At 41.0% G+C, this 20704-nt stretch overlaps 1 protein-coding gene across 5 annotated transcripts in view; it reads left to right on the top strand.

The window, feature by feature from the left end:
• Positions 1 to 17741, top strand: part of LOC148040039 (uncharacterized) — a 37476-nt gene extending 19735 nt beyond the window's left edge. Inside the window, exons 2-4 of one of the 5 annotated variants that reach the window (XR_015693631.1) lie at positions 15947 to 16096; positions 16198 to 16353; positions 16576 to 17346. Coding sequence is in view for 4 of the 5 variants with exons in the window: in XM_087696282.1 (XP_087552408.1) it covers positions 15947 to 16084 (138 nt within the window). In the remaining variant the exon portion in view is untranslated. The other 4 variants (XM_087696282.1, XM_087696297.1, XM_087696313.1 and 1 more) reach the window with 4 other exon arrangements.
• The last annotated feature ends 2963 nt before the right edge of the window (positions 17742 to 20704 follow it).

A 20704-nucleotide genomic window follows, 5' to 3' on the forward strand; every position in this document is an offset into this window, starting at 1 on the left:
CAGCGTACCAAGGGAGGTAGCTTCGGAATTGGATCCTAGGGATATCAATCAATGAATCCACTTTCTGGATTGCTGGGTGTTGCCACCTTTTCCACAGCTAGCTTCCCGCCCAAGGGTGTGTGCCACCTTTTCTTGGAACGAGGCCTACTATGACAGGGAATTGCTTCCTTTTCTCTCATAACAGATTTGTTTTTCTTATTATTTTTTTGTCTTCTTTTTTTTCTTTTTAAAATATATTTTTTTCTGTTTTCTCCTATTCCCGAGGGTGTTTCCACCTTTTCTCGAAGAATAGGTCGGCATGACAGGGACCTAAGTCCTTTTCTCCCATGATCGATATGTTTTTTTTTTCTTTTTCTTTCTTTCTTTCTTTTTTTTCTTTTTTTTTTCTTCGAATTGAGCAAGGGAATGGTAGAAAGACCATTTGTCAAAACCAACCTCGCCACTGTCGCTGGTGGAAAATAGAGGATAAGAGATCAAGGCTGGAAGGTAGAGTTGAGGGGACTGAGGGTTGCGTCCATCTCATCAGGAGTGACTGAAGAACGGCTATCAGAAGTAGCAGCATAAGAAGTACAGTGCCGCGCCAATGAGGGAAAGGATCAAGTGACCGTAATTGTCAAGATCCCCAAGGAGGGAAGTACTTCTTCAGGTGATATCCATTGATCAGAAAGGGATCATCAGAGGCATCAACGGTCTGCACTTGGACAGAGCCATTAGGGTTGACGGCAAGTACCTTATAGGGGCCCATCCACCGCTGTTGGAGCTTGCTAGGAAACTTGCCAAATCATGAATCATAGGCTAGGACCAAATCACCTTCTTTGAACTCCTTATGCTTGATGAAGCTATCATGGTAAGCCTTGCGTCGAGCTTGCGTGGCTTCCATGCACTGTAGAGCCATCCTACGAATTTCGTCCAAACATTCCAGGTGCAGGAGACGGCGTTGCAGTGAATCATCGTCCCCCAAACGCTCTTTGATAGCCACTCTCAAAGAGGGTAGTTCCAGTTCAACAGGGAAAACAGCTTCTGTACCATACACCAGCTGGATGTCCTGTTGCTGCTTTATGAGAGGTTCTGTACGCCCAGAGGGCCTCTGTAAGTCGATCGTCCCAATCACGACGATGTGCGGCAATCGTTCTTGTCAGAATCGAGCAGAGGATGCGATTGGTGACTTCGACTTGGCCGTTGGCTCTAGGGTAATAAGGAGTGGACTTGCGATGGCGGATCTTATACAACTCTGTCAACTTTTCCATGACTTTGTTGAGGAAATGAGTGCCTCTGTCACTTACCAGCTCTAAGGGACTGCCAAAACGGGTGATGATATTCTCGTACATGAACATGGCCACGCTGTTACCATCGTCCCGCTTTAGGGCTTTAGCTTCACACCACTTTGTAACATAATCCGTACATATGAGGATGTATCGATTCTGTTTCCTTCTGGTGGGAGGATCGATTGGGCCTACGAAGTCGATGCCCCACTTCTCAAACGGCTTCAGGGGAAGGATAGGTTGCAGTGGCATGGCACTTGTCTTCGTAGGTTTTCCCATTCTCTGACAAGCATCACATCTTTTACAGTAATTATAGGCATCCTTGTAGATGGTAGGCCACCAATAACCTGCTAGCAGAGCCTTCCTAGCTGTGGCTTCTCCTGCAAAGTGACCTCCGCATGGCTTGTCATGGCAAGCCTTCAGAACAATCCCAATCTCATTTCCTGCAACACATCTTCGGAGCACTTCATCTTTGCCTTTCTTGTACAGTGCACCGCCTAACAGGGTGTAGGGGGCTGATTCTAGCATGAGCTTCTTCCTTTCCCGACTAGAAATGCCAGGAGGGTACTGTTGGGTTGCCAGCAGATTGGCAATGTCTGCATACCAGGGAGTTACAGTTTCTACCAAGAATAGGGAAGCATCAGGGAGGTCTGGATCATCCTGCTCCTTGTCTACAGTTTGTGGGATACGCAACAGATGATCAGCCAAAACATGGGAACGACCAGGCTTAGTAATCACCTCAAAGTCGAACTCCTAAAATAGAAGGAGCCATCTCATTATTCGTCCTTTCACATCTGCTTTGTTCATCAGGAAGGACAGGGCCTCATGATCCACATAAAATTTAAAGTGGGTGGATAGGAGGTAGTGGCGAAACTTCTCTAGGGCAAACACCATTGCCAAGCACTCCAGCTCTGTCACTGTATAGTTCCGTTCCCTATCAGTGACTTTTCGGCTTGCATAATAGATCGGTTGATCCAGCTTCGAGGAGCCCTTTTGGCAGAGAACTACGCCTAAACCTTCAATTGATGCATCAGTGTGTACATGAAACTCCTTCGTCCAATCAGGAGGTTGAAGAATGGGTGCCTCAATCAGACACTGCTTCAGAGTGTGGAAGGCTTTGTCACATTCTTCCGTCCAAGTAAACTCTGCATCTTTCCTCAGAAGCTTGTGCAAGGAGGTTGCCTTTGTTGCAAAATGAGCTATGAACCTTCTGTAGTAACCCACATGGCCTAAGAATCCCCTCAATTATTTGAGGTTGGTGGGTGCTGTTAGAGCTGCGATCTTTTCGATCTTTGCAGGGTCTGTTGATATCCCTTGTGCAGAGACAATGTGGCCCAACAGAACTCCAGAAGAGACCCCAAAGACGCATTTGTCAGGGTTGAGGGAAATCCCATACTCCCGGCATCGGTCAAAGCATTGTTCCAGGTGTTCCCAGTGTTCTCGGATCAAACTGTAGACACAGAAGTCATCCAAATATACCTCAATAAAATCATGCAGATGATTTTGAAATGTGGCCATCATGACTCGCTGGAAAGTAGCAGGGGCATTTCAGAGTCCAAATGGCATCACTCGGTAAGCGTAGGTCCCCCATTCTGTGGTGAAGGTTATTTTGGACTGGTCTTCTTCTGCTATCCGCACTTGGTTGTATCCGCTGAATCCATCCAGAAGGGAATAAAGCTCATGTCTTGCCACTGTGTCCAACAGTTGGTCTGTGAAAGGGATAGAAAAGTGATCCTTCTTCGTCTGGAATTGAGCTTTTGGAAATCCACACATATTCGCAATTTGCCATTCTTCTTGGGTACAACCACGATGGGTGAAACCCATTCACTATTTGCCACTGGATAGATGAACTCGGCTTCCAGAAGCTTCAGTAGCTCCGCTTTCACCAATGTGGAATAATTCGGGTTCATTCGCCTCTGTCGTTGCCGTACTGGCTTGGCATCAGGCTCCAAGTCAATATGATGTTGACATATTGTGGGATCAATCCCCTTTAGGTCTTTGTAGGACCATGCAAACACGTCTAAATTTTCTTTCAACAAGTTGTACAAGGTTGACAACTCCTCTTCTGGGAGGCTGCTACCCACCTTCAAGTGGCGTTCAGTGCCATCTGCATCCACAAAGGTTAACTGCCTTTCACCTTCTACTTCACGGATGAAGGTCCCACGGACTGCTTCTGGATACAGATCCGACTCCTTCAAGGGAGTGATATCCTCTTCGGATGTTCCACTAGAATCAACTTCTTCTTTTGGTGGAGACTTAGGGTGCTCCTTGAGATGTTGAAATGGGATTAGGGCCATTTCAGGTTTGGTTTCAAGAGTAGTTACCTCTTGGCTTGAAGACTCATCTTCTGATGACACATCCAGGAACGTCACATAACAGGGACCCTCTGATTTCTGTTGGGTTTGTGGGACTGGTGCTTGTTGGCACGGTGCATCATCATCATATTTTCTTGAAAAAAATGGGTTAGGACGGCATGAGCCACTGCTGAAAGACGGCTTATTCTTCTTAATCCATTTCTTATAAAGATTTTGCATACGAGAAGATCCATTTACGAGACCAAATGGTATCATCATCATTCTGTCCCATAGCATGAGCTCGTCTGTTTCTGAAGCTTCTGGAACTTCTTCTTCATATATATCCTCTTCGGGTGGAATAGACTCTTCCATTTCACTTTCATAACCTTCTTCGTCCATATTATATCCATTCTCTTCTGTCTCTGCTTCTGCTTCTGTCTCTGTCTCTGTCTCTGTCTCTGCTTCTGCTTCTGTCTCTGTCTCTATAGGAGCTCTGTAAGAGAAGAACAGGTTTTCTATTTCATCTTCTACCTCTATCTCGGCTTCTGCTATGGCCATGTAACAGGGAGAGCAGTACATCCATGCTTCTATCTCACTGTCAGAAGTGATTTCAGAAGTCATTCCTGGTTCAGGCAGGAAGTATTCACCCATTGATAATGACTTTGCATATTTTGGAAGTCGGCTTACAATATCCACTGTTAAGGAACATGCCACTGTTTTCTTGGGAAGGATCTGTTTGACAGCATCTTCGTCTGTTGATGTTCCATTTGTAGCCTCATTAGGGGAGCCAGAAGATAATTCCAAGGAGGTGGATCCATGTCCTTTTTGAGAACCATACAGTTTCAGCACCACTTTATTGGGTCCTCTACCTAAGGTCAAGGTTCCTTTGAACCAATCCGTCCTTGCTCGGGCTTCAAAAAGCCATGGTCTGCCCAGTAATAGAGGGTAGGATGTGCCATAAGAGTTTGGCTTCACCACCAGATAGGTTAGCCAATAATCTTTTCCAACCACTGTAGTCTTCACATATGGGAGAATGCCCAAAGGCTTGATTCTACTCTGATCTGCCAGTCTGATGAGCCATTGGGTGGGTTGCATACCTTGTAGGCCTAGATCCTTCATTGTCACATCCGTCATAATATTCACTGATGAACCACCATCAATCAGTGCATTTGCAATGAAGCAGCCTTCTACCCACACGCCAGTCTCTGGAGTACCCGGATCTAGGAAAGCGTTAGCTACGTCCACTTCTTTGATAGGCTCTGGAGCTTTGTTGGACTTTGTCATTGTTGAGGGAGCAATCCTTAAACCACGTCTTCTTGTCAATATACTTTTGAACCTTTCCCGGAAACTGGGAGACAACATCAATAATTGTCGGAATGTAAGGTTTGGTTTAAAGGTATCTAGATCTCTGACTAGATCGTATTCCTTAATAGGATCCACTGGCTTCTCTAACCGGTTAGGGAATGGGGCAACACCCATTTTCATTTTCCCTCTTTCTTCCAACAGAGGAATTACATGAACTTCTTCTGCCACTTGTGGCACTTCCCCCTCTTCTGTCTCCTGGACCTCTGGTCCTGTCTCTGTAACTGTCTCTGTAACTCTCTGTGGCACTGTAGTGCTCTGTACGGCACTGTCAGGCTCTGTTCTGTTCTATTCTTCTGGTGGAAGATTGAACGTCACTGTTCTGGCAGGAGGATTGTTTTCTTTCTGGATAGGTGGTTCCTTCTGCTTTGCACGCGTGATGGCAGCAACTTCCAATTCCACTAAATTGGAGGTAGGCTCTTGGGCCTTGGCCGACTATCAGTAGCACTGTTTTTCACTGGGGCTGGGCTTGGACAATCTTTTGCAGTGTGGCCTTCTCCTTTGCATCGACTGCATAAGGGCTTGTAATCCACTGACCTTCTAGGATTTGGACAATTTGGTGAAATGTGTCCCTTTTCTCCGCATTTGTAACACTCCACTTCTGTCCTCTGACCACCGCCAGACTGTCTTCCTCTGTAACTTTGAGAGGGAAATCTTCTAGGTCTGAAATTAGGACCAAACTCTCTAGGCTTGGATCCAATATCCTGTGTTGTCATTTTGGATTCCAGCAAGTTGAATCTTGCGTCTTCTTCCTTCCTTCTCCTATCATGCATCTCCTTCAGAGAGCAAATGTCCTCTGTATGGTTCTTCCGCAAACAGTAGGAACAGAAGGCTCCAAGAATGGTTGGTTTTCGTGTACATTCAGTGGCTAAATGGCCTGCTTGATGACACTTACCACACCAAGTATTTGACCGCATTACATCTCTTCCTGCTCCTGCAACGTTGGATATGCTAGCGGTATTCACTTTCAGCGTCTGTAGCTGCTCTGCAATCACATCCATCAACTCCTTTTTGATGTTGGCAACTGAGTTGGATAAGTAATCCTTCAAGCTTTCTCCTCCGGAGGTACTAGCAGGAGGGTTTTGAGGAGTCTCTGTAATCACTGCATAAACCGGTTGGGTTGGTACAGAGGCGTCTCTGTTTTGGTTCTGATTTAGAGCTCCTGTTTGAACTGTTGGCTGTTGGCTCCAGTTGGTAGGATTCCACTGTTGCTGCTGATTTGGCATGGAGGAAATTGGTTGGGACCATTGTTGTTGTGGTTGAACCACCATTTGAGGCATGGATTGTGGCCACTGTGGATTGGGTGCACTGTACTGTGATACCGGGGGCATCTGTTGGTAGGGATATGGAACAGTCCCTGGAACTGCATTTGGTGGATACATCATTCCTGGCATCAAAGGAGGTAGGACTCCTCTTCCTGTATTCATCGCTAATCTAGCTTCCACTTCATCGTACAGTCTTGCACCTTTTGTTGCAGCTTGCAGGGTGGCTGGTCTTTGCAGCTCCACAAACTTACGGACTTCTGGTTGTAATCCTCTGAGAAACACTCCCTTCTGAATGCCATCATCTAGATTATGGTTAGTCCATCTCTTCAGGATGGATTCCATTCGTGAGACATAAGCTTCCACTCTTTCTCCAGAAGACTGACTTAGGTTCATAAATTCCTCTCGCATCCGCTCTTCAAAACCTTCATGCCTAAATTTAGTAAGGAATGCCAACTTCAGGTCGTCCCATGTACCAAAAGTTCCTGCTGCTTGTCTCTCATACCACTGAAACGCCGCGCCCTTGAAAGTGGCGGGGAATATTGCCAACCAATGCTACTCTGCTACATGAAGATCGGGGTCTTCATTGTACTCTCCCTTAAAAACTGGCAATGGAACTACATTCGCTGGCCTGTCATCAATATTTCCAGGACGGATCTGGCTTGGAAGTGGACCTCCAGCAGGAGGAGGAAGGGCTTGATGTGCCATTGGGACTTCTGTAAATAGTTCCGCAAGGGCGTCAAAGGCGGCTTCTGCTGCGAACTCGTTCTCAGCTTTGATTTTTGCTTTCTCTCTTCTCACGTACCTCTGGACTCGTTCTAACGCTTGCCTCTTTATTGCGTCATTCATCAGGGGGTTGGCTCCACTATGTTGTTAGTGCTCCACAGAGGGTTAACAGAAGGCTTCAGTCTCTGGAGGACTCTCTTGCCAACATTTCTTCTACTTCTTTCTTTTCAATGTCCCTGAATTCTGCTTTCATTCCACTGCACAAAGGAAGGTATTCGGTTCTAAAGGTGTCAAAATGCATACGTCTGAGCATTGTGGTGGTACCATCATCATAGTAATGCCAGCTTCTGATAGTTTCAACAGTGTATGTTGTGAAAAACACTCTGTCTACCAACTTCCAGTGGGTTGCCAATTGAACAAATAGAAGATTATCAGTACACCAAGCATCCCATGTATCTTGCTGTTGAGCATCCACCACGAACAAATTCCAACTATTTTCCTCCTTGTCTTTGTGAACCTCTACAGACCAAGACTCCTGAAGCTTCTTCACAATCTCCCACTTGATGTTGTCTGGAAACTTCTCAATGAATGCCAAATCTTCCATGGATGGTCATTCTCTCTGTTTCTTCTCTTCAGTTTATTCCCAAACAGTTTGCCACCAAGATGCAAGTTTCTACTGCTTCAACAGGAAGAGGAAACTGTCCACCACATAGAGCATGCATCATGATGGTGATGTGTTTCCGCCATTGTGGGATGAACTTCTTGTCGAAAGTGGCTTTGATTATGAGGAATTCCAACTCTTCAGTGGAAGAAGGAACTTTACAAACATCCATTGAATTCTTCTCTTCTTGGCAATGCCATTTCCTTCATTTTCAGCCTCTTCTGGTGCTTGTTGATGGCAAGCTTCCCCAGCTGCGCACCAAAAACATGGAGCCCCAAGAGGAACACCAAGGAAAAGGGAATTATCTTGCAAGAAAATCTATCTTGTAATATCAACAAGCTTGTTTATCATGTTTCATATGATCACAATGAAGAAAAGAACACCAGGCACAACAAATCTTCATACAGCATCATGTAGATCTCCCACGGATTTGATAGAATCAATCATATTCTTCAACATCTTCACAAAATCCATCAATGGAACAAAGAAAGCAAAGGAATACACCATCTTTGAATGTAAATATATCACATAGTATTCATCTTTTATATCTTCATAGTCTTCTCTCTCAATCTCTCATATACAATCACTCTATTTTAGTAGAATTGGCTATCTCTGACTCTCTCTCTCTCTCTCTCTATCAATAATACATCATATCCTCACTACAATCTCTCAAAATCACTCTCAATAATACTTCTTAGGTCGTGGATACCCCTCCCAAGAGGTATGTCTGATATGAAGAGTCACCAGAGCCACTACAGTGTCCTTTCATAGCTCACTACTGTCACTTCACTCTAGTCTTCACTTGAGTCTTCAGCAGCTACTTCTTTCACTTATTTCAGCTCTTTTGCACTTGTATTCACCTCTTTCCAAGGCTAGAAAACTTTCCCAAGCTACACTCTCATTCATCAGAATACATACAGAAGCATATAGAACAGTCACAGAACAGTACCAGAACAGCTACAGTATAGAACAGAACAGAACAGAAATAGAGGCTCTACAGAAGACCTACAGAAGGTTACAGAAGGTCATCAAAACCACTTAACTCATACTCACACCATTCCAAACTCTCAAAACCATTCAATAAGCTTTCACAATATCTCAATCTTCATCAATCAATACTCCATCCCTCCTTACAGAAGATAATCAGAACAAAACAGACCAAAACAGAACAAAACAGAAGGTATACAGAACCAATCAGAACCTATCAGAACATCACAGAACCACCAATAAACATCATGAACTTCCAAAACACAATTATTATCATCCAAAACACTCTCAAACCACTTCGAAACCCATCAATCATCTCATAAAATCAACCATTCAGCTCTCAAAAACAACAAAAATCAGCCAAAAAACAAGTCATTTCAACACTCAACATTGCTCAAGGTGCCAAGGCTAGCAACCTCTATCCCTTGCTTGTATCTAGATCTATTTGGTTGTGATTGACATACCACATGTATCTTTATGGTATTTTCGCCTTGAGCACATGTCCTTAAAAGGAATGAAAATGCTTTCTTGTTTGCAGTATCTTCTGCCCCTTGACTACAAATGTTTTGACTCATGTGATCATTGTCTTTATGGTAGATAGAGATGTAGTTCTTATCATAAGAAGTCTAGTGTTACATGCATGGGTGAGCCTCTAGCTCTTATTTATTTTGATGTATGTGATCCCATTCCTTGTCAATCACTAGGTGGCACAAAGTGCTTTGTAACTTTCATTGATGATTACTCGCATAAGGTCTGTGCATATCCCATAAAGAAAAAAATGGATGTATTTGTTGAGATATCGAGCTCCACTCGTGATATGCCAGGGTGACCGTTGTGCATTTATGTCACCGACTTGTCAGTTGCAGATGCGGTTGGTACACCGCCCATGAATAATAGCTACATGATAGCTATCCTTATCTACTCTAGTTCGTGGCTCAGTTAGGATGCCACCTTAGTTAGTTGAGTTTGGTTTGAGACCTATATATAGGGTTCTTCTATTTCCTTGTACTAGAGTTCTTTTGGCTTACACAACTAAGAAGAGGAAAACTGTTTTCAGCCTCCACCTGTGTGTGTATTCCCCCATTGTGCAAGCAAGAAAGCTACAAGTGAGACTCCTTCCTTCTCTCTCACAATCTTGACATGGTATCAGAGCCTTGTTCGTGGTAAGGAGCTCAAGAAAGCAAGCCAAACTCGCGGTGTTCTGGTAAGAGGAGCAGTGTTGCTTTCATTTTCTGTTTTGGGAGCAGATCTCTGCAGGTAGCACAGTCGGAAATTGCAAGAGTGCATTGTCTCAAGCTGAGACGCCCTTCGCGGTGAAGCAAGAGGGCAGTATATGCTGCGGCAAGGGCTTTAGCCCTTGGCGACCCTGTTTTTTTTATTTGAGGCCATTTCGGGGCCTGTTTTGGAGGCGGAAGTTTTCTGCACGCACTCAGGAAAAGGCGCAGTTTTATGCTGTGCGACCACTGTTCTATAGGTTGGTGAAAAGTTACTGTAGAAATTGCATCGTATACCTGTGCGCAGAGACATTGGGAGTTACAGAATCATCCTTGTTGCTTGTTGATGCAAAATCGTCACTAGGAAGTGACTGTGTGGTCAAATACCACTTTCGTCAGTTTTGCAGATTTGCCCTTGTGAGACTGAAGCTGTGTTCTCTACAGTGACAAAATGTGTTCTCTCCACCAGGTGTTTGCAGGTTGAAGAAAGCTTTGTATGGCTTGAAGCAAGCACCTAGAGCATGGTCTGACAAGATAGGACAGTATCTTGTCACTATTGGCTTTCATATTTCCAAGGCAGATTTCTCACTTTACGTGAGAAAAACAGAGAAATGTATTATGCTACTTGTCATTTATGTTGATGATTTGATTATGACAGGTGACAGTGATGAAGATATCCTTCATGTGAAAATGCTATTGAAGCAGAAGTTTGAGATGAAGGATTTGGGAGAGCTGCGTTATTTCTTGGGCATTGAGGTGATTAGATCACCAAGTGGGATACAGCTCTTGCAGAGGCAGTATGGATTGGACATGCTGTCCAAATATGGGATGACAGGGTGTAAGCCTATTTCAGTTCCTTTGGAGCAGAATGTGAAGCTGAGCGCAGATACAGGTGAGCTTGTGGAAGACCCTACTATGTACAGACGCATAGTAGGAAGCTTGATTTATATGACTATTACCAGGCCAGATTTGAGCTATGCTGTTGGATTGGTAAGTCAATTTATGCAGCTCCAAGGAAACCGCATTTGGATACGGCTAGACGCATACTCAGGTACGTGAAGTCCACATTGCAGTATGGACTATTTTATGAGACTGGGGTTCAAATACAGTTGCATGGATACACTGATGCTGATTGGGCTGGTAGCATTTCTGATAGATGATCTACCAGTGGATATGTGTTCTCTTTTGGGAGTGCTGCAGTCACTTGGAGCAACAAGAAACAGCCTACAGTTGCCTTGTCCAGCATAGAGGCTGAGTACAGGGGTGCAGCAATGGCTGCATGTGAGGTAGCTTGGTTGCATAAGCTACTTTATGATATGCATCAGCCTACAGATGGGCCAGTTGTCATTTATTGTGACAACATGAGTAGTATACACTTGGCAAATAACCCAGTCTATCATGCTAGAACAAAGCACATTGAGGTGCATTATCACTATGTGCGGGAGAGGGTTTTACTAGGTCTTATTGATCTAGTTTATGTCAGCACAGAGGATCAGGTAGCTGACATATTTACGAAGGCATTGGGCGCAGAGAAGCTGCGCAAGTTCAGAGACCTGCTTGGTGTGTAGGAATTGGGATTGAGCTTGAGGGGGAGTGTTGAGATATCAAGCTCCACTCGTGATATACCAAGGTGACCATTGTGCATTTATGTCACCGACTTGTTAGTTGCAGATGCGGTTGGTACACCGCCCATGAATAATAGCTACATGATAGCTATCCTTATCTACTCTAGTTCATGGCTCAGTTAGTATGCCACCTTAGTTAGTTGAGTTTGGTTTGAGACCCATATATAGGGTTCTTCTATTTCCTTGTACTAGAGTTATTTTGGCTTACACAACTAAGAAGAGGAAAACTGTTTTCAGCCTCCACCTGTGTGTGTATTCCCCCATTGTGCAAGCAAGAAAGCTACAAGTGAGACTCCTTCCTTCTCTCCCACAATCTTAACAGTATTGCCTACCTTTTAGCATTGGCTTTCTCTTATTGAGAACCAATCTGGATATAGGATGAATATGTCTCTAAAGAATTTGAGAAATTTTATAATGAGTAGGGTATTGAGCATCAGTTGACCACCCCTTACGTCCACACTAGAATTGTATTGCAGAGTGTATGAATAGGACAATTCAAGAGAGAGTTTGTACTATGCTTAGTAGGAAAGCTTACCACAATATGTTAAGATTGAGGCCTGTTATTGGTTGTCAAGTTGTAAAATAGATATGGTCTCGAAAAACTCCATTATATGCTCATTTGCATGTCTTTGGATGCGAGGCCTTTTACCATGTTCTCAAGGACAAATACAATAAGGTGGAACCTAAATTAGTGAAATGCATCTTTCTTGGTTATGGGGATGTAGGCTAGATGGGCTTTGCCTATGGAATCTACGAGCTAGGAAGGTCATTCATAGCCATGATGTTGTTGGAGAAGATACATAAGTAGCTTGAAAAGGTGGTTGAGATACACAGAATGATATTTCAAAAGGAGCCTCTTGTTACCATATAGTCAGCTAGAAAACCTATAATTGATGTTCCAATGGCCCATGATCATGATGTTGGTGGACAAGATGTCCATGCCCCACATCCTATTTTGCAACGGTCTACTAGAGATAGGCCACTAAGTTATCTATGATGAGGCCATGCACAGAGGTGACAGTCACTCTTGGGAGAGGGCTATGCAATCAGAACATGACTCATTGCAAAAAAGTCATGCATGGGATTTGGTTCCCTTGCCTAGTGGAAAGCGTGCTTTGCCATGCAAGTGGATGCATAAGTTGAAGAGCACCCTTGGAGACACCCCAAGCCATCATATAAGTCCAAATTGGTTGCAAAGGGTTTTAAGCATGAGCATGGTATTAACTTTGATGAGTTCTTCTCTCCTATGGTCAAGATGAATATCTTATTCTTAGTATTGGATTTTGTTACTCAACTAGATTTGACCTTATCAGCACGTGGATGTAAAGCTGAACCCGAATTACTTGAACAAAATCCAACACAGTATCATCGACAGTGGTGGTCGAAAAGAGCTAGCAAAGTGCTACCTTGGTTCTCTTTGTGCATTTCTGATTCAATGGCTATGTAGATTACCAGTTGTCATTCCCCAAAAGATGCTTGGGATACACTCATGAAACATTATGGTAATGTCACACATGCAAGGAAGATACAACTTACTCAATAATTTAATAATATGTCCACAAATGGCAAGAGCATTCAAGCATACACGACGGAGATAAAGACCATAGCCAACTAGTTGGCTACTATTGGGTCTAGTGTTTTAGAGGATGATATGATTGTAGTGACATTGCATGGGCTTAGCAAGGAGTACAAGGCATTTGATACTTCTATTTCTATAAGAGCAGAACCCCCTGATTGGGATAAACTGCTTGCATTACTACTGCATGAAGAAGTAAAGCTTGGTCCTAACATAGGTTCCAGTTCATCTCAAGGCAGAGACACCGTTCTCTACTCTAGCCAGCGTGGTAGAGGTGGCAGAGGCCGTGGTTCTTTTCAAGGTTGAGGAGACACTCAAAATACCTATGGACAATGGCAAAATAGAATGCATGGAATAGCTCAAATATGCATTGCCAGCGAGGATCTGGTGACTTTAGAGGCAAGGGGAGATCACCTAGAGGCAAAGGTGATGGATCCTAATAGTCAAATAAGCAGTTTAATAGGGATAAAGACTGTCATTATTGTGGCAGATATGAGCATATTGCCAAAGATTGTCATAAGAAGCAAGCAGACATGAAAGAAAAAGGCAGACAACATGGAAATTATGCATCTTCCATTGGTGCTCAGGGATGATCAGGGAGACTGGTTGTTTGCTATGCAACATATATCAAAGGATGTGCCAAAGCAAGGCACAGATGAGAAACGGTACATAGATTCAGGGGCCTCTAACCATATGACACCCCATGGAGAATGGTTTGATGAGTTGGTTGCAGGTTCTCATGGATATGTCTGCACTAGGGATGATACCCAACATGATATTCAACATATAGGTGTGGTCCCATTGCTTATGCCTAAAGGCAAGAAGAAGAGTCTACATGATGTGCTTCATGTACCATCGATCACTAAAAACCTTTTGTCGGTTGGACAGATGGCAGAGCAGAATCTATAAGTCAAATTCAATAAGGATGGATGCTTTATCGAGGAATATAGTAATGGCTACAAATTGATTGCTAAAGGCAGATGGGATGGCAGAATGTTTACGTTGGATGCATCTATTCCAAAATTGAAGGCAGCCATGTTTTCCCATGATGATGGAGTTGTACGGAATGTTGAAATTTGGCATAAACGTATTGGTCATGTAAATATTTAGAAGCTGAAATCTATGCAGCAAAAAGAGGTTCTACTTGGGTTACCTAAGTTCAAATGCAATGATCTTGGACATGTATGCTCTGCTTGTCAGTTGTTCGAGAAAAAAGCAAGGTTTCCTTTTATGAGACATGTCAGGAATAGTTCTCGTCCATTGCAATTAGTACACTTGGATGTATGGGGCCGTCTCATCATGCTTCTTTCAATGGTGCTTGATATTATGTCTCTTTCATTGATGATTTCAGTAGATACACATGGCTATACATTATGAAACACAAAGATGAGGTGTTTGATGCTTTTAGAGAGTTCAAAAAGCATGCTAAAAATGAAATAGACTCTTACATCTCATGTTTAAGATCAGATGGAGGTGGAGAATATGTATCTAGAGAGTTTGATAGGTATCTTGCCAAATATGGTATAAAAAGCTAGCTTACTTGTAGTTATACACCGCAGTAGTAGAATGGTATAGTAGAGAGGAAAAATTGTGTGATTGTGGAATCAACAAGGGCAATGCTTAATGAAAAGAGTTTTCCAAATGCTTATTGGGTTGAAGCAATGGTTATTGTTGTTTATCTGCTGAATAAAACTCCTACAACTGTGTTTCATGATGTAACTCCCTATGAAAAGCTGTATGGGCAGACATTAGGCATCTTAAGGTGTTTGGATGCATTGCTTGCGTGCATGTTCCTAATGAAAAGAGGAAGAAATTGGATCCAAAAGCTGTCAAGAGTGTTTTTTTGGGTTATGCACAAGATAGGAAGGCTTAGAAATGTCATATACCATCCACTCATGAGACCTTGATCAATAGAGATGTAGTTTTTGACAAGCTAGCTTCATGATATGGTAATCCTACTGTAGTGGTTTCTAATGGATCAGACAACACTACTAATGCTGAAAATTCTTCTTCAGGGAGTACTTCTATAAGTGGTTCTATAGGTGATGCTTCATCCACAGTAAGTCCCTTGGACAGGACGATTGCGTAATTGTACTCCTACATCCACTGACACAGATATGTCAGTAAGGGGGAGATTGGATAAAGGAAATGAAAAGTATTTTGATGATTTGACTGGTAAAGGAAAGGAAAAGATGTTTGATGATGTGACAAGTCTGCTTACAGCAGGATATGAGTCACCTGGCAGTGACAGTTTGGACAGTGAGTTGGGAATACCTTCAGTTATGATGCCTGGTGTAAGGTATAGCAGGTATGTGCCGCCTTATGAGAGGCAAGCTCAAAGTGAACTACAGCTAAAAAGGTCTGAAAGAGTCAGAAAACCAATTGATAGGTTGACATATAGTGGATATTCAGCCTGGTGCTAACATGACTGGAGTAATAGGTTTCAGAGAACCTATGAAGTTTGATGATACAGTTGCAGATGAGAATTGGTGTGCTACCATGGATGAAGAATATGAAGCACTAGTTGAAAATGAAACATGGGATTTGGTCAAGTTGCCTAAAGGCAAAGTACCCATTGGCTGCAAATGGGTCTACAAGGTAAAATGCAAGTCGGAGGGTTCACTAGAACAGTATAAGCAAGGTTGGTTGCAAAGGGATATGCACAGTAGTACTACTTGGATTATGAAGAGACTTTCCTTCTTGTTGCCAAGATGGCAACAATGAGAACCACAGTTAGTCATGGTTAGTGGTAACCTAGTTGTACTATCTCTTTCATGCTAGTAGAGATTGAATAATCAAGATGAGTAAGATGAGCTGACTACTCACTCTTTGGCTCCACTCTATCTCTCTTATCTTTGAATAGCCATGCTTGACAAAAAGGTTGATTTTGTTGATCTATGATTGCAAGATGCCTCACCAGCATGTTTAATCACCTAGATTGAATGGATAAAAAGTTCATGGTTTATGTTGTGTTCAGGCTATTTTGTGGAACATGGATACCATGAAATTAAAAAGTACGCTTGAGGAGCATAATTGCCTGATTACTGATGTGCGATTTTGTCCAAATTCAAAGTGCCTTGCTACAACATCTTTTGACAATACTGGTAGAGTCTAGGATGTTGAAAATGTGAGTGTATTCACTATATTACATATATTATAATGTTTTTTCATGAGTCAAAATGTTATGCATTGCTGATTAAATTGCTCTACCATATGATGAATTTGCAGCTAAAGTTTTCTATATGAGGCTTCACTGGCCATCAAGGATTAGTCATGTTGCTAGATTTTCACCCTATCAATGATGATCTTCTTTGCTCTTGTGATGGAGAAAATGAGATATGGTATTGGAGTGCCAATCAGGGTGCTTGTACAAGAATGTTCTAGGTGAGCGTGGGTTCATGTTTTTGGAAATGTTCTTCGGAGGTCGATCATAGTTCTATAGCTTGCTATTAGTATCTTGATAGTTACAGATACAATCTCTGTGTGAATCAAGGCATAAATCAAGTCAAATTTCAACCAAGGGTTGGGAGACTTTTGGCAGCAATTGCTAAGAATGCCATCTCTATATTTGATGTTGAATCTAAAACTCTGGTACATTCATTGCAGGTTGAAGAACTTAATTTAAAACCGTTCATCCTCCCTCCTGAATGCTAATGTGCATCATTGTCTTCTGTATAGTTGTCTTGTGTTTAAAGAACTTGTGTGTTTCTTCTTCAAGTAAATAGGTCACTGTCCCTATCCCTATCCTTATTGATCAACCTGTTGATGTCATTCAACTTGTTGTGTGATTTATCTTTTGGAACTTGAAATTTTGAGCACGATTCACAAGTCACTATGTGAATGATAAATAGTTGACTTTCAATTGTGGAGAATTTATTATGTCTCCTAGTACATGTTATTTTATCATTGTTGGATAAACTAAGGAAAAACCAACTTTTAGGCATTATTCTTTCTCATTTGTATTGTTAATGAATAGTGATTCTTAACACAATGATGAGATAAAGGAACTGGTGGGAATGACTTATTCAAGTTCTATTGATTATGACATTAGGTTTGAAAGAGCTATTGTGGATTTGTAGAAAACATTTTTATCCTTCTTAATTGCTTGTAATGTGCTTAGATCCATTGCTTGTAAAGATGGCCAGTATGATGTCAAATGACCTTTTTATTGAAAAAAGAAATATGGTCATGAGTGATGCTTGATGACTTCTTAGGATCATTTTTCTTTTATTTTTGAAAGTTACTTTATTTCTCAACCCAAAGTTTGGACTAGGAAGAGATGCTAGGGTTTGTGTTGAGAAGACACATAATGTATGAACATAACTAAAACAAAATAACTCAAGTAAAAATACAAAATGCAATACTTGGAAGGATGAAGATGAAAATAAATGAAAAATCTATATTAAATGAAAAGAATGGATGTATACGATGGTTACAGGTAGAGGAGTCCAATCATTGATGTTTCTTGTGGGAATGGGTTGAAGGAGATGCTGGAGTGCATTGTCCATCAAAGATGGATCCCAAGTGCAATAACCATTGGAGCAAAGGATGATGTAGGGAAGTATTGAGAACTCAAACAAAGCTGCTATATATGCAAACATAGATCAAATTGATGCAAAAAGTGTTGGAAAACTTAAAATGCAATTTGGCCATTATAAATTTTTGGTAATGCCCTTCACTCTTACGAACACACGTGCCACTTTCAGCAGGATGATGAATTAAATATTTCTAAAATTTCAACATTGTGTTATTTCCTTTTTTTATGATATCATTGTTTTTAGTAAAACTGAAAGAGAATATGAATATTATTTATCTTTAGTCTTTAGTTTACTAAACCAAAATCATCTTTTTGCTAACCCTAAAATGAGTACTTTCTTTCAAACAAAAATTGAATATTCTGGTCATATTGTGTCTACTAAAGGAATACAAGTGACCCACGTAAAATTGAGGCTATTAATGCACAGCCTACACCCAAAAATGTGCATGAAGTCCTCTCATTTTTAGGTTAGGACTAGCCAATGTTTTATGTAGATTTGTTAGAAATTTTTCATTACTTTCTTTGCCATTAACTTTTTTATTAAAGAAAGGTTTTGTATTTTGGTGTGGCAACAACCAATAGCGATCCTTTGATTTGCTAAAGCATACATTAACTCACACGCATGTTTTACAACTCCCTAACTTCAGTAGAAAAGTTTTTCTAGTCGTTACTGACGCTAGTAGTTCTGGATTGATATTGTATTGATGCAAGATGACCATCCAATTGTGTACTTTAGTTGTAAATTGAAACCCTCTAAATTTAAGTATAGTACATATGACAAGGAACTTCTAACTGTAGTACATGCATTACGAATATGGCAACATTATTTAATGGGCTCAAAATTTATGAGTAAGATAGATCAACAAAGTATCAAATACCTTGTTTCTCAACCGCAAATTTTTGATAGACATTCAACGGGCATCTTTCATTCAATCCTTTAATCCAATATCGGCCCAATAAAGAAAATATTATAGTTGATGCATTAAGTTGTAGATTGTCTATCAATAATATTTTTGTGCTTTTTACATCTTCATTTGATTCTGTGAAAAATACTTATTTGCATGACTCTGATTTTATTCCATGCAAGTAAACTCTAATTACTTCACAAGCTACTAATCTTTTTCTTAAGCATATCTTTGTATATCATGTTCTGCTAAATATTATCGTATATCTGATCGTGATACCCGCTTTTGAAATAATTTTTGGATAACTCTATTCTCTAATCGTGGTACTAAAATTGATTTTAGTTTAGCCTTTCACCCTAAAACTAATGGTGAAATTGAAGCTACTAGTAGCACCATTCTTGATTTAATCCATGCCTATACTATCTCTTCACCGGGGACATGGGATCAACATTTATATCTTTGTAACCTACCTACAACAGTACACCTCACTTTGCCACTAACAAAGCACCTTTTGAAATTATCTATGGTCACAAAATGCCAACACCAACATTTCATTAAGTTAGAAAGTGCCTTCTACTTAATGATTGGGTACATACTCGTTCCACTATTTTTGAACAAGTTAAACAATTGATTGCTAAGGCCTAGCAATCCTATGTTCATCAAGCTAATAAGAAATGTCAGGCTATGCGTTTTAAAGAAGGTGATTATATTTGTTTGTGAATTGAGAAACATAGATTGCATAGTGTTGAGAAGAATCCTAATGTTAAACTTGCACCTAGATTTTATGAACTGTTCAAAATTCTTCATTATATCAATGCTAATGGTTTTAGATTAGAATTGCCTATCACCCATTAGAAAATGAGCGCCTTGAATGGTTCTCCCTTGTGTACATGTTGACGAGATGAGTGCCTTGAATGGTTCTCTATTAGTGTAGGGCAGTTTTCTAAGAGCGAATTACATTTCACCTTAGGCGGAAGGTTGATAGGGATGCCTATCCTTTCCACATGTGAGACTTGTAGGTTTGAATGCAAGTGAAGCCATACATGGGTGATTTTATTATTTAGCGCAATTCTAATGATTATTTGATTTATTATAGCTAGCTTTATTTATTCAATTAATAGTTTTCTAATATGATTTTTTAAATTTTTCTTATGTGTAGAGCAAGATGAATTGGATATGCATGGCAAGCGCAATTTATTCCATAGATTTCTTCATTGAATTATTTAAATAGATGCACCACTGTTTATTGTAAGATGTGTGCATATCCTCTTTGTAAATGTTTATTAGTACTTGATATTTTAGGAGATACATTGAAGATATTCTAAAGATATTTTATGGCTCTCAGTAGTTGTGAGCTATACAACTAATTGCAACCATTTATTCAGTGAACTCAAACTCTTTTATAAAAAGAGTGATTGTAAAGGGTGTATCTTTGGGTAAAGCAAGACAAATTTTAATATTACAAATACGGCACGGAGGAGATGCCCACTCCATGTACAAGGGAAAATTGCACCTAATAGTGTGTTGCTCAATTCTGTTTTACTCTTCTTTAAGTATATTTTGAGTTTTATGAGTTGTGCTTTCATTTTTATGAGTAAAAGGGAGTGAGAGAGAGTTTTTTATGCTTGTTACGCGCAAGTCTTGCATCCGATGTGTGCAACAAATAGTGAAAATGCTGTAGAGATTGTCCTATATGTGTGGACGACCTTCTTATTATAGGTACTATAAAGATATGATCCATTAGACTCAAAAGACTTTGAGCTCTGAGTTTGAAACGATAGACATGGAGTGTAAGGAGATAGCTACACCTATGGAGGTGAATGTGAAGTTATCCATTGGGGATACATCAACACAAGCAGACATTGGAAGGTACAAAATATTGGTTGGCAGCCTCATCTACTTATGTAACACTAGGCCAAATATCAATTTTGTTGTTGGTGTTTTGAGCAAGTTCTCAAACAATCCACAAGAAGGTCGTTGGAAATTTGGGATGTGGATGCTCAGATATTTGAAGGAAACTCTTGACTATGGTATCACATATAGTTCCAAAAGTGCTCTTATGGGAAACTTTGACTCAGATTGGGTAGATGACATGATTCTAAGAAATCAATTTCTGGATATTATTTCTCTTTAAGTTCATGAATCTTCTCTTGGATTAGTAAGAACCAACTTGCATGTAAAGCAGTATGGTTAAGGAGGATCCTACGTACTTACGAAGGATCTCCTTTGAATTCATCTTCAAAGACTCAGCATTGGGCCAAGAATGTAGTTCATCTGCATGTGGACATTGAGG

The sequence above is a fragment of the Lygodium microphyllum genome, chromosome 2 (genome assembly GCF_053477565.2).
Source record: "Lygodium microphyllum isolate KBCC chromosome 2, Lygodium_microphyllum_v1.1.10, whole genome shotgun sequence".
Lineage (NCBI taxonomy): Eukaryota > Viridiplantae > Streptophyta > Polypodiopsida > Schizaeales > Lygodiaceae > Lygodium > Lygodium microphyllum.